The sequence below is a fragment of the Prionailurus viverrinus genome, chromosome A2 (assembly GCF_022837055.1).
Source record: "Prionailurus viverrinus isolate Anna chromosome A2, UM_Priviv_1.0, whole genome shotgun sequence".
NCBI classification, from domain to species: Eukaryota; Metazoa; Chordata; class Mammalia; order Carnivora; family Felidae; genus Prionailurus; species Prionailurus viverrinus.
The window spans coordinates 20,802,718-20,816,245 of NC_062562.1; the positions used below are offsets into that span (position 1 = coordinate 20,802,718).

Consider the following 13,528-nt stretch of genomic DNA (forward strand, 5'->3'; position numbering starts at 1 on the left):
TGCCCACAGCCTACTAATAAAGGATATACAGACTTCCAATCAAGTAATCTGATTGCTGATATAAAAAGCAGATAAACATTTAACATGTCCAGATATTCTATGCTATAATTATTAAAAATTTCAGTCAAGCTCAACGAAATCATATTTAAGAGCATTGATTAAAGGATCAAAGATATTTTGCAAAGTTGCAAACACCAGGGAAATGAGTTGCTGGTTTCCTACCTACAGCCTCTCTGAGTCCTACTCTTAATCATAAACCTCCCTCTCAAGTCTGAAGAGCTGCACTCTAAGCGGATGCCCAGAAACCAGAAAGTCATCTGATATCTGCCTCCTACCTCCGAGTTCTGGTTCTGAGGTCTCTCCTCCTCTGCCAACTCCCAACCCTGCCAATACTCTCTGCCTGTCCTACTCTCACATTCCTCTGTGCCCTCATGACACACATAGGAGGGGCCAACCAAGAACGTGCATGGGACCCCAGGTGTTATGAAGATATATTTGTCAAGGTAGGAGGACAGAAAGTAACTTGACTTAATCATTTTAGCTTAACTTATAACTTGCAAATATTTAAATATATGGAATCGAGGCCTTCACTTATATTTGTTTTGGGACCCAAAAAATGTTGAGGACAAGCTGGGGCATGAAGAGAGAGACAGACAGAGAGAGAGACACACACACACACACACACAGAGAGAGAGAGAGAGAGAGAGAGAGAGAGAGAGAGAGAGGGAGATAAATGCCATTTCAAAAAGAAGCCCCTGATGGACAATTCAGAAAACAACAACTACATACCGGGAGGGGGGCTGATGTGTAAACCATTCTTCAGACTCCACTGCACGGGGAAAAGACCGGGACTGTCAGCATGACACACAAAACATCGCCGTGCGTGATTCTCTGGTCGCAAATCATCCATTTCTACCAGGAAGTACTTCTCATCAAAAACCTGCAGCACGTACCATTGAACAGACAACGCAGACAAATGGTTTTATGTGTATGTATACACACACATATGTGTGTGTGTCATTCCTCAGCATAGACAAACATCTTACAAAACTTCATAGCCACAGTGGGTATAGCAACACTAAGCACTCAATAAATGTTACCGCTGTGTCAGGCACTGGTTTGTTTTTGTTTTTGTTTTTTTTTTATGTTTATTCATTTTTGAGTGAAAGACAGAGCGCGAGCAGGGAAGGGGCAGAGAGAGGGGGAGACCCAGAATCCGAAGCAGGCTCTAGGCTCTGAACTGTCAGCACAGAGCCCAACATGGGGCTTGAACTCGCCAATTGTGAGATCATGATCTGAGCCGACTAAGCCACCCAGGTGCCCCCAGGCACTGTTTTAATTAAATGCTTTCCACACATCAATTCTGTTTTAATCTTCCTTACAACTTAATAAGGTAGGGACCATTATCAACCTCATTTTGCAGATAAGGAAGCTGGATTTAAAAAGAAGTTAAATAACTTGCCCCATTTTGCCCAGCAAAGAAGCAGCAGAACCTGGGCTCAAATCTAAGTACTTGGGCTCCAAACACAATTTAGTTTAGGTTTAGTGAGGAGTCGGCCACACTTGCATATTAAATTTTTGGATCCTAGCCGAGTTTCAAATGCCTAAAAGGTTTTATTAACCTTCTCTGGCTCCTGGCCACCCAACAGCCCTTTAGACTTCAGATAGGGCCTTCTGACCCCACTGTAGGTTGAGAATCCCTCCCTGTTCAAAAATAATCTTCTCCTAAAGCAAAACAATTTAAATCTCGACCAATCAGATGATTTAGCATCCAAGCAACTTCTGCTCCAGTCATGCCAGTCTTCTGGTTCTACTCTGGGTAAATGGGCTTCTGCTCCAGTGCCGAACTAACCCCTTCTCTTGGGCCTCAGTTCTAGTAATTGAGTAACCAGGGCCTGACAACCTGCCTAGCTCCTGTGGTTACTCTCAACCAGAGCCTTACTTTAGTCAGCCTTCCAAAAGACTGAAGTCTGAGTCTGGACTCCATACTGGAGCAATCCTGGGCAGATCTCATGACATGGACCACCTGCTCCCCCAACATCCCCTCACCCAGTGAGCCCTGCACCTGGGTGGATACCGACGCTGATGCCTGTGCCCGTGCTTCTCAGACACTGCAAGCTTCCTGCCAGGTTAAGTCCCCTCTAGTGTTCAGTAAGGCCTGCTCCCAAGACCACACACCCCACTACTCTGGCACCCGAGCTTTGGTTGGCTGGGGTGAGCAGGCCCAGAAGAAGGAATGGGCCGCAGAGACCTGGACAGTACAAATACAAAATGTGCACAGAAGTCATTCTAGCCTCACAGCTTAGGAGAAACATGGCTCAGATCAGCAGAGCCTGAAGATCAAAACACTACCACTTTCCTAAACCAGTCACCCTGACAGGAATTCTTACCAAGAGAGCTGCCCCCATTTTACCTTAACAACCGTAGCAGGAGAGATCCCAAAAGGAGACCAGGGGTCCACAGCTTCCAATTTCATATTTACAGAGAATGAATGAGTGCTAATCACTTGTTTGTCCTGAAATGCAAACACCAAGAGGGAATAAAACTATAGTATTTTCACATTAATTTTATACTCATATATAGCAGAATATTACTCTTAGTTAAAATAACATAACTGTCCAACTTCTGGTAAAGAATTTAATCCTGTAATTTTCTTTCCTTGAATAAATTATTCAGAAAAAATTATTCAAAAAAAAAAAAGTATTGGAAGTACTCCTACTCTCTCTATTTGGCACACAAAGGCCATCTGGAGGAAAACAAGTTTATTTTGTAACAGCTGGGGCTATGTAGTTACAAGTGGAAAAGACAAGACTCAAACACTTTAAGAGAACTCTGGGAGAAAACCTAGACTACCTTTAGAAGAGAAACAGGATGCCCATCACTCCAGCCTTCAAACCTCTTTCCTCCTCCCACTATCACAGCGCATTCACTGGCCCCGGGGTTACTGTGCCCTACCCCACTGTGAGAGGTAAGTACTATCCATCATGTTTTTGTTCTTACCTTAAATAAGTACGATGGCAGTGGCTCTTCCTCCTCCTCTTTCACTTTGGCCAGGATCTCCTGCCACTCAGCTTCATTCTTTAGATGCTGGATGGCTTTAGTAAAACAAGACAGGATGTTTTAAATGAGGAGAACTTACTTTATAACTGTTTTGAAAGCATTCGCGTAAACAAAAAAGTCACTTTCCACAGGGAAAAGAAAGGGCTCCAGCCCACTTATACCATCTTCATTCAAAAGAACCTGCATCTTAACTTCAGTACTCTGTCTCCCCTATTCAGAGCGTGGGTAGCAAGTCTGGTGAAAATACCTACAGGGAGATTATAAGGATTGCTGTAGGCCACAAAATAACAGAACGTCCAAACTTGCTTTAAACAGTCACTCCTGTTTTGATCTCACTGTTACTTCTTTTAATCACTTTAATCCACTTTGAACCAAGACCTAGACTACTCCTATATGTATCTAAATGCTACCTAGAGAATTTTTCTTCAATTTTGGTAAGGGGTCAGTAGGAGCTGAGGCAGGAGTCCATGAGTACATCAATATGTGCGGCAAGTTACTAATAAACCAAAAAAACAAAACAAAAAAAAACCAAAAAACAAAAAATAGGCACTCAACTGCATACACATTTTTTTGAAACATCTCTATTACACAAAGGGTTTTGTAATATGTAGAGTAATGCGTTTTTCAGTTTTATCAACATTAATAAAAACATACTATGACCATGATGTAACAGTTAAAGTTAAAAAGTCCTATTACTCTTCACCTAATGGGGGCTGAAGCTCATATCCCTGTTGAGCAGCCCAACCAACGTGATGAAGAAATGGATCCAAGTAATACAACCAAAAGTCAAAACTGTCAGAACTTTCCAGTCCTTCATAGCGCAGCTTCAGCCTTCCTCCGATGTTCTCTACTACTGTAACGATCCAAGTGCTCAACAAGTCCCGGAAAGCTTGACACTCTAGCCTGGAGCCCGGAGCAATGAGATCTAAAGGGTTCCTCCCATTACGGAGCTGTAGGTACAAGATGTAAAATGATTAAGAGAAGTTAACACAGTATTCTAAAAAGTCAAGTTTTAAATTATCTCAGATTAGCCTTTATATTTTTATCCACTCAAAGTCATGTCACTGAATGGCCTAATATCATACAAGTCTCTACAGTATTATTTCTAGATGATATGAAAATGTTTATTTTATAGAAAATCTTACTTACAATGCAATTAAACTATTCTAAGATCTCTATCTCTAAGACTATGGTATATAGTCTCATCTAATAAGAATTTTTAAAATATCGTCATTACTGAGTCTTATTACTAAGTCTTACTTAGCACTTAGTCTTACTCTGACACTGGGTTTTCTGCACCCAAGTCAGTATCTACCTGTGTCTGTCTATCTTATATTTTTTGAACAATGGGAGCACTGTATACTTTTTTAATTTGTGTTTGTTACTGAATACACCACAGCTTTCTTTCTATTATAGTACATATAAATCCTCTTCATTGTGTTAGACCATTTTATTGATATTCTGTGTTATAAGTGAGTAGTAATTTACCCACTTATCTACTGATGGCATTTCAGTTGTTTCTGATTTTTCACTCATTTCACAACAACGTTCCTATGAACACAGTGTTTTGATTATGCTGATGGAAAGAAAAAGTTTAATTATCACTCTCTAGAAATACATTAAAAGCTACAATAAAGAATAGAAAAGAATGCTGATTCCATTATCACTTAGTCATTTCTTAATATTCAAACTTACTTTTTTCCCCTAATAAGAACTGCTCTGTGACGCTGCTCACATATTCATATGTATGCAAAAGAACATACGAACAAATGGAGAAACACATTCACAGCTAAGTATTAGAATGTCAGAATCATGGTCGATGTAGAGCTGGGCACCTATTAATTCATTGTTCATGATTTCATTCAATCATTAGAATTTTACTGTTTACTTAGTATGTGCCAGGCTCTGGCTAAGCATAATGAAATGAGTCTGAGTATAAAATATAAAGATCAGCCGGGAGAGTATTTACCAACTGAGTTTTAAAGGGGGAATGTGAATGGATCACAGAATTAGACATAAGAGTCAAACCTATGAAACACTTAGGAGGAAACAGAGGAGTAAATCTTTGTGACTTTGCATTAAACAAAGCCTTCTTAGGTATGACACCAAAAGCATAAGCAACAGCAACGAAACAGATAAATTGGGCTACATCAAAATAAACTTTTGTGCTATAAACAATATCGTCAAGCAAATGAAAAGACGATGCACAAAACATCTGGAAATATATCTGGTCTGGATTTGTTATCAGATACAAGGAGCTCTTACAATTCTGTAATAAAAAAAAAACACAAACCCAATTTAAAAACAGGCAAAGACATTTCCTCCAAAAAGATATACAAATGGCCAACAGTATAGAAAAAGATGCTCAACATCATTAGTCATTAGGAAAATGCGCGTCCAAAATTGGATACCGCTTCACACTCACTAGCATAGCTATAACCAAAAGAGAGTAAAGAGTGTCAGCAAAGATGTAGAGAAACTGGAACATTCATACATTGCATTTCACATATGCCACAAAGCATGTAATGGTAGGACAGAAAGCGACAAAATATAACTTAGAAATGTCATAACCAATAAACAGATTTCACAAAGACAAGAAACCAGTATTATATTCACTAACAAGCTCAAAAGCTACCCTACTTTAAAAGGACTGTTGAAAGAAGGTAGGTGGTAAGGATACGATAGGTCCAGGGTCTTCTGAGTGAAAGAAAAGGGGGTCTCAATCCACCTGGGGTGGGAGTTACAAATTCCTGAAGTAGAATCAACACCTGCTCAGTTACAGAGAGCCCAAAAAGGCCACATTTTCCAACTTCATAAAAGAATCTGGAAAGCTAGATTTTTATGTGTCAGCAACTAATTTGGAATATTTTAGGCACTAAGTAAGGCACCAGTTGGCAACTTCTGAGGATACGTTTAAACCCAGCAATACCCACTGTCTACGTCTGTAGTAATGATGCTTATTTGCTTTAGAGTGCTAAACAAGCAACCAATTTTAAGATTCCTTGGACAAGAAATATCACCGAAGATGAAAAGAGTTTTCCACACTGGTTCTGCAAGCAGTAATACTCACGCCCTCTAGCAGGGGAACAGGAGGGCTACACGCTCCCACCAGGGTCTGCCGCAGAAACTCATCCCAATCAGACACTTTGTCTCTGATGCCTAGATGAGGGAATAAATGAGTGATTACTCATAATGTCAGCTACAGAACACACAGAAACAAAACCTAATACAGAGAAGTTAAACCAGTGAAAATGGTTTAGAGGTGCATTTGTACTTTTAATATCTAAGTCCAACATGTTACTTCTTTCAGAGCTTAAAAAAATCCCCAGCTAGATAAAGCTCCTTCCTAATTAGTTTAATAAAAGGGATACACAAAACAAAAGAGAATACAGTAACAGCGGCCTAATTTTATCCAAAAGCTAACTACTTTTTTTATTTTTTTTGAGAGAGAGAGAGAGAGAGAGAGAGAGAGCGTGCACATGTGAGAGACCGTGGGAGAGGGGCAACAAGAGAGAGGGAAAGAGAATCCCAAGCAGGCTCCGCACTCTGAGCACAGAGTCTGACGCAGGGCTCGAACACACAAATTGTGAGATCGTGACCTGAGCCAAAATCAAGAGTCAGACCCTTAACTGACTGAGCCACTCAGGTGCCCCACTACTTTATTTTTTATCATGGGAATTCTCAAATATATATAGAAGTAGAGAAAATAGTATAATGAATCTCCATGTACCTTAGCTTCAACAACTGTCACTTCATGGTCAACTTTTCCATCCAGACCAGGAGTTGTTAGCAAACAACAACCTTTGGGCTAACTTTGGTCCACTGTCTATTTTTGTAAATAAGGTTTTATTGGAACACATCCATGCACATTTGTTTACACACTGTTTGTGGCTGCTTTCACACCACAAAGGTAGTGTTAGGTATCTGTTACAAGGATCACATGGCCTGTAAAACCTAAAATATTTACTGTCTGGTCCTTTACAGATGTTCTGCCAACCAACCACAGATTATTTAGAACCCAATTCCTGATATAACTGTATCATATAGTATCATGTAATTTCATCCAATATAATCTCAGTGGTTTTTGTGTTTGTTTTTGTTCTTTGTAGACAGCGAGCATGAGCTGGGGAGAGGCGCAGAGGGAGAGAGAGAGAAAGAAAATCTTAAACAGGCTCCACACTTAGCCCAGAGCCCGATGCAGGGCTCCATCCCATGATCCTGGGATCATGACCTGAACTAAAATCAAGAGTCAGATGCTCAGGGTGCTTGGGTGGCTCAATCATGTAAGCGTCCAACTCTTGATGTTGGCTCAGATCACGATTTTATGGTAGTGGAATCGAGCCCCCGTGCTGGCTCTGCTCTGGGTGTGGAGCCTGTTTGGAATTCTGTCTCTGCCCCTTCCCCGCTCTCTCTCACGTGCACACACACACGCGCGCTCTCTCTTTCTCTCAAAATAAATAAACAAAAACGGTCGGATGCTCAACCAACTGAGCTACCCAGGCGCCCCTCAGTATGTATTTCTAAAAAAATAACTTTTTAGGGGCGCCTGGGTGGCGCAGTCGGTTAAGCGTCCGACTTCAGCCAGGTCACGATCTCGCGGTCCGGGAGTTCGAGCCCCGCATCAGGCTCTGGGCTGATGGCTCAGAGCCTGGAGCCTGTTTCCGATTCTGTGTCTCCCTCTCTCTCTGCCCCTCGCCCATTCATGCTCTGTCTCTCTCTGTCCCAAAAATAAATAAACGTTGAAAAAAAAAATTAAAAAAAAAATAACTTTTTATGTAAGCACAATATGACGCCTTTAAAAATTAATAATTCTTTAATATCAAATATCTAGTCCATGTTTAAATGCCCCCAAATGTCTCACAGTTTTTTCCAATTTGCTTGATCAAATCAGGATCCCAATGAGATGTACACACTGCAAATGGTTGATTTATTGCTTAAGTCTCTTTTAAGGTGTATGTTCCTTCTCCCCTCCATCTCCCCATTCTCTTTCTAGCAGCGTATTTGTTGAAAAACAGCCTTTTGTCTGTTTAGCATTTTTCTGAGTCTGCTTTTACTGGTAGCCTCCATGTGGGAGGTAACTGGTTGTTCCAATGACCTCTGTATTCTGTATAAATCAGTGTTTACAGCTACAGGCTTGATCAAATTCAGATTTGACTCTTTTGAGGGAGAGTCAACAGCTCAAAAGCAGAGTCGTAATCTTCCACCACTTCCATCAAGAAGCAGACTCAGTCTGGTTGTCTCTCCTTTTGTGGTGTTAGCACCTTTTAATGGTCACTACACAGATACACAATTCGTAAGGGCTAAAAGTGGTGATTTTCCCATCATCCCATTTTTGTTTACTAACCAAAAATATTCTGTGAAGAAAAATTTCTCTTCTTCAACTACTTCATTACCTTGTGTTATAGTTCACAGGGAAAAAAAGCAGGATATATGTTTGATTCTCTATCTTTCCCTGTATTTACCAGCTTTCAAAATCGTCAGTGGCGTCCCCATCACCCTCCAAAGGCGATCAAGGAGAGTTCTGTTTAAAAGTCACACTAGGAAATTATAGATTAAAGCACATCCGATATGCTTCAGGTCATCGCAGCTGTTCTCCTACTGATGCTCACACTGTCCTGTCTTTAACCAGAAGGAGTCTCTTTTGATATGACCCTAGTAAACAGGCACTGACATCTTTCTCACTTTTGGTATGAACGGTGTCCCAGGCTCAGCTGGCACCTTTCCTGCCCCGGTACAAGAACCAGCTCCTTCTCCAAGGAGCTCAAATTTGTTTGGGTGAAGATGGTATTCAGAGATCATACTTAGGGTGCTGAGTGCTCGTTTTTAAAAAAATATTCTTTATACTAAGTTTGTGTTTCTAGTTTTTTTCAGTATCTAGAACAAAGAAAGATCCTTTTTTAAAGACATAAGTCAGATTAGGAGTTCATATGGACACTGCCAATACAAATTCATGAAGACATTGTTTCTACTTCATATACCTAAGCTCTGTCTCCTTTCTATCCTGCTGAAAACCCTAGTTCTTAATTATACATTTCATAATGACTTTATTCCACAATACCCAAATATTATTTCAAAATAGTATCAACTTTGCGACCAACAATGATTACTAAAAACAGCTTACTTTTGTTGTTGTTGTTACGCTATACCCCTATTAGGGATGTACCTTTACTTTAAATTACTGTATTTGAAAGCCAACGAAATTGTTGTCTGAGAGGTCACTTCACAACCTCCATACACAGTTACATTTCTCTGCTGCTTTTGTTTTTGTGGGGTTTTTTTTGTTTGTTTAGAAATTTCTTTAGAATGTTTTATAGTTCTATAAAATACTTACATAATTCAAAAGTCAAATCTACAAAATAGACACATTCAGAAAATCTAGCTTCTATCCCTTTCCCCACTTCATTCCATTCCCTTGTTTCCCCACAGGTAACTTTTAACGTTTATTTATTTTTGGGACAGAGAGAGACAGAGCATGAACGGGGGAGGGGCAGAGAGAGAGGGAGACACAGAATCGGAAACAGGCTCCAGGCTCTGAGCCATCAGCCCAGAGCCTGACGCGGGGCTCGAACTCACAGACCGCGAGATCGTGACCTGGCTGAAGTCGGACGCTTAACCGACTGCGCCACCCAGGCGCCCCACAGGTAACTTTTTAAAATGATTTATCCTTTTATTTAAAAAAAAATGAACTTCACATATACATATTCATATGTTCTCCCCCTCCTTCATTTCTTACACATTTTCTCTTTCCATAAAATAAGACATCCTGGAGAATGCTCCTGCCTGTATGCAGATGGTCCCCATTTCTTTTTACCAGGCACTGCAGCTTTTTTCATTATAAAGTATCCTTTTGTCTCCTGTAATGCTTTCTAATCTGCATTCTACCTTTGTGAAATACCAAGACTGACACTCCTACTTTCTTTTTTATTTGATTTATCTTTGTCCATCCTTGCATTTTAACCCTTTCAGGATCTTTCCATTTATGTATATCTCCTATAAACAGCACAAAAGTAGGCTTTGCCTTGTGGACCAACCTGAACTTTTTTTTTTTTTACTTTTAGAAGAGTAAGCCCATTGACATTTATGGATATTATCAATAGGTATGGCTTCAATTCTGTCACATTGTTAAATATCATATAGATTATTGGTGTGTGTGTGTGTGTGTATGTATATATAGTCTTTCACTATGTTATCTATTTTATTTGAACATATACTTTTTCTTTTTTTCTTTTTAAAATTTATCTTTTGGCATTTAGAAAGGTTTGCATTTATTCTCCTGGTTCCCTTTATACTAATACCTTTATATAACACTTTAGTTCTATTTTTGGACTATTTTCTATTCTTTGATAAACAGCAGTAACATTAGCCAAAACTACTTTTTTCTCTTCTTCCTCACCATCCTATTTCAGGCAATAGCCTTTTATTCTCAATTAACATTTAAAAGGTAATTAGCTAAAAAAATAAAAGGCAATTAAATTACTCTGCAATAAAGCTGGTTTTTAAAAAAAGAAAAAAAGGCAGTGAGTGAGCTTTACCACTATGCACATGCCCTCCCTACTCTGCTGTCCCACATTTTTATAGTGACACTGTATCTACATTATCAGAGTATGTAGCTATTATATATTACACTGTCTCCTTCATACCCTTCATTTAGTTCCAAGTTCTATAGCTACATATATATTTAATGTTTCATTAACAGTTCTTATGCTGATGCTTCTTCATTCATTGGGTTTTCTAAAGTTCAGTCTCCAGTGGATGTCTTAGGAAGGGCTCAAAGGAACCTGAATCTTCGTATCTTCATAGCAGTATGCATATGGCCTTTACACCTAAAGTTCAGTGTGACAAGATGTAAAACTCTTGTCTCATAGATTCTTTTACTGAATTTCTTAACTATGTTACCCTACTATTTTTTATCAAAAAGCTCAATTGTCAAGGGGCATCTGGGTGGCTCAGTTGGTTAAGCGCCTGACTTCACCCAGGTCATGATCTCGCAGTTCATGGGTTCGAGCCCCGCATCAGACTCTGTGCTGGCAGCTCAGAGCCTGGACCCTGCTTTGGATTCTGTGTCTCCCTTTCTCTGCCCCTCACCCACTCACGCTCTCTCTCTCTCTCTCTCTCTCTCAAAAATAAACATTAAAAAAAGTTAAAAAAAAAAAAAAAGAAAAGCACTATTGTCAATTAGTCTGTTGACAATCTTGTTTTCCTTCCTTTTTAAGAAATTAAGACTTTTTGCCTAGGATTATGTTTTACTTTGAAGTCCAAGTGTCATTAGAACACATCTTGATGTAGCTGTTCTCACTGGATTTTCCCCTGTACATAGTGAGCCCTTTCTAGATGTATTTCATGTCCTATTTTATTTCAGTAAGGTTTTCTTGAATTATAGTTTATAGTATTTTATTGTTTCTCTGTTGCCGTTTTCTTTAGGGACTTTACCCCATCTTTTTTCTTTTCTCATATCTTTTTTATTTTGCAATTTTTCTTCCTTTTCATCTGCTATTTCTCTTCAGATATTATCCATGGTAAATTTGCTCCTGTGTTCATTTTAACTTAGTCTTCATTTCTAATATATTTTTTTATATTTCTAGTTGTTGCCTAACTTTTACTTTTTCTCTTTTCAAATCTTCCTTTTCTCCAATCATCTCATTTCTGAATTTTTATAAATTTTATTTATACTTTTTCTCACTGCTTCTATCGTTACTACTTTCTCTTAGCTTGTTTTGAAATGTTTTTATGTGACACAGTGTTCATCTCTTTTGTGGTTATGCTTCTCCAGAAGTATTTTATCCCATCCTTCTCTCTCATTATAATAACCTTGTATTCAACTAAAATCATGTAAATGAGATGAATTTTCCTCATCTCAAGATGAGATGGTAGGCTAGGTAGCTTCATGCCTCTAGAGCTTCCTTACGTTGTTTTTTTTTTTTTTTTTTTCCCACAAAACACTTAAAAATATGGCAGATAGAAGCCCACAGAACCCCAAGAACCCTAACACCTAAATATTCATTTCAAAATTTTTTTTAATGTTTATTTATTTTTGAAAGAGAAACAGCATGAGTGGGGGAGGAGCAGAGAGACAGGGAGACAGCATCCGAAGCAGGCTCCAGGCTCTGAGCTGTCAGCACAGAGCCTGATGCGGGGCTCGAACTCACCAACTGCAAGATCATAACCTGAGCCAAAGTCGGATGCTTAAATGACTGAGCCACCCAGGCACCCCCTAAATATTCATTTCAAAATACCATTATTCACCAAAAGAAACCAGGACTTCTTGGAGAAATGACTGATTTCAGTGCTGAGACAGAGAAAAGCTTCTTGAACTAAAACATAAATTACTCAAAGAATGATGGGAACATAACAAAGGACACATTAGTGGCAGCTTAAAGGGGTCCCCATTTGCCAAATCTAGGACAATGTGAGCATCAAGATAAATAATGACAGTAAAGGAACATAACCCATTGAGTAAAATAAGAATCATGAGTCTACACTGACATACATGTGTACGTAAATACACATACACATATATAAGTATATGTATGTAAGTGGAGGAAAAGGAAAGCTCTTTCTATTGCAGAAAGCCAATTATGAAATGTAGACAGAATTAGATAATACTATTTGGTAATATTAGAGTAATAATTGTTTCAGATAAAAATGATCAATCAATGCTAAAAATAGCGGGTAACAGTTTGAAGAGCAATGAGATATTTATATCATCTCAAAGTATCTTCCTACAAGATACTTATTAATTAAAAGCTGTACAAGTAATTTTATGGTGGAAAAACCTGACATACATCAAATTAGTCAAGTGATGAAAGTTACTGTATCACCAGCTATAGAACAAACCAACAACAGGTGTCTCATCCTAATAATGACTGATGCCCTAAAGGACACAGTGTCACTTCTGCAGTTTTCCTACCAAAAGTGCATAATCTGAGTCTAAGGAAACATCAGACAAACCCAAACTGTGGGACAGTCCAAAAGACTAACTGGCTTGTACTCTTCAAAAGCATTAACACCAAGAAAGACAAAGAAAGGTTAAGAAAACTAAAAAGACGTGACAATCAAATACAATGTGTGATCCTGGACTGAATCCTGGACTAGGAAAAGAAACAAGGCATAATCAACATTATTGGGAAAATTGTCCCATAACTTTCAAAAATGTCAAAGTCACAAAAAACAAAGTCTGAGAAACATCCAGATTAAAGGAATCTTATGAGACATGACACCTGAATACAATACATGATCTGGGATTTCCTTTTACTATCAAAACATTATGTGTAAAAACTGAGTAAGATCTACAAATTATAGTATTAAATCAAAGTTAATTTCTTTATTTTGTTATTTTATTGTGCCAATGGATGTCCTTGTTTTTTCTTAAATATACAATCTTTTAAATTTATTTATGATTATTATTATTATTTTTTATTTTAGAAAGAGAGTGCATGCCAAGTGGGAGAGGGGCAGAGGAGGAGAGAAA

General features: G+C 38.7%; 1 protein-coding gene across 9 annotated transcripts in view; it reads right to left on the bottom strand.

Moving 5' to 3' along the window:
• The window catches only part of SFMBT1 (Scm like with four mbt domains 1), a 130,525-nt gene that overhangs the window by 26,075 nt on the left and 90,922 nt on the right, over nucleotides 1-13,528 (bottom strand). For all 9 annotated transcript variants that reach the window (XM_047850722.1, XM_047850717.1, XM_047850724.1 and 6 more), the window contains 5 exons: nucleotides 6,131-6,219; nucleotides 3,764-4,010; nucleotides 3,001-3,095; nucleotides 2,414-2,515; nucleotides 790-940 (listed from right to left, as the gene is read on the bottom strand). In XM_047850722.1, the coding sequence (XP_047706678.1) occupies nucleotides 790-940; nucleotides 2,414-2,515; nucleotides 3,001-3,095; nucleotides 3,764-4,010; nucleotides 6,131-6,219 (684 nt within the window). The remainder of the gene's footprint in view (nucleotides 1-789; nucleotides 941-2,413; nucleotides 2,516-3,000; nucleotides 3,096-3,763; nucleotides 4,011-6,130; nucleotides 6,220-13,528) is intronic.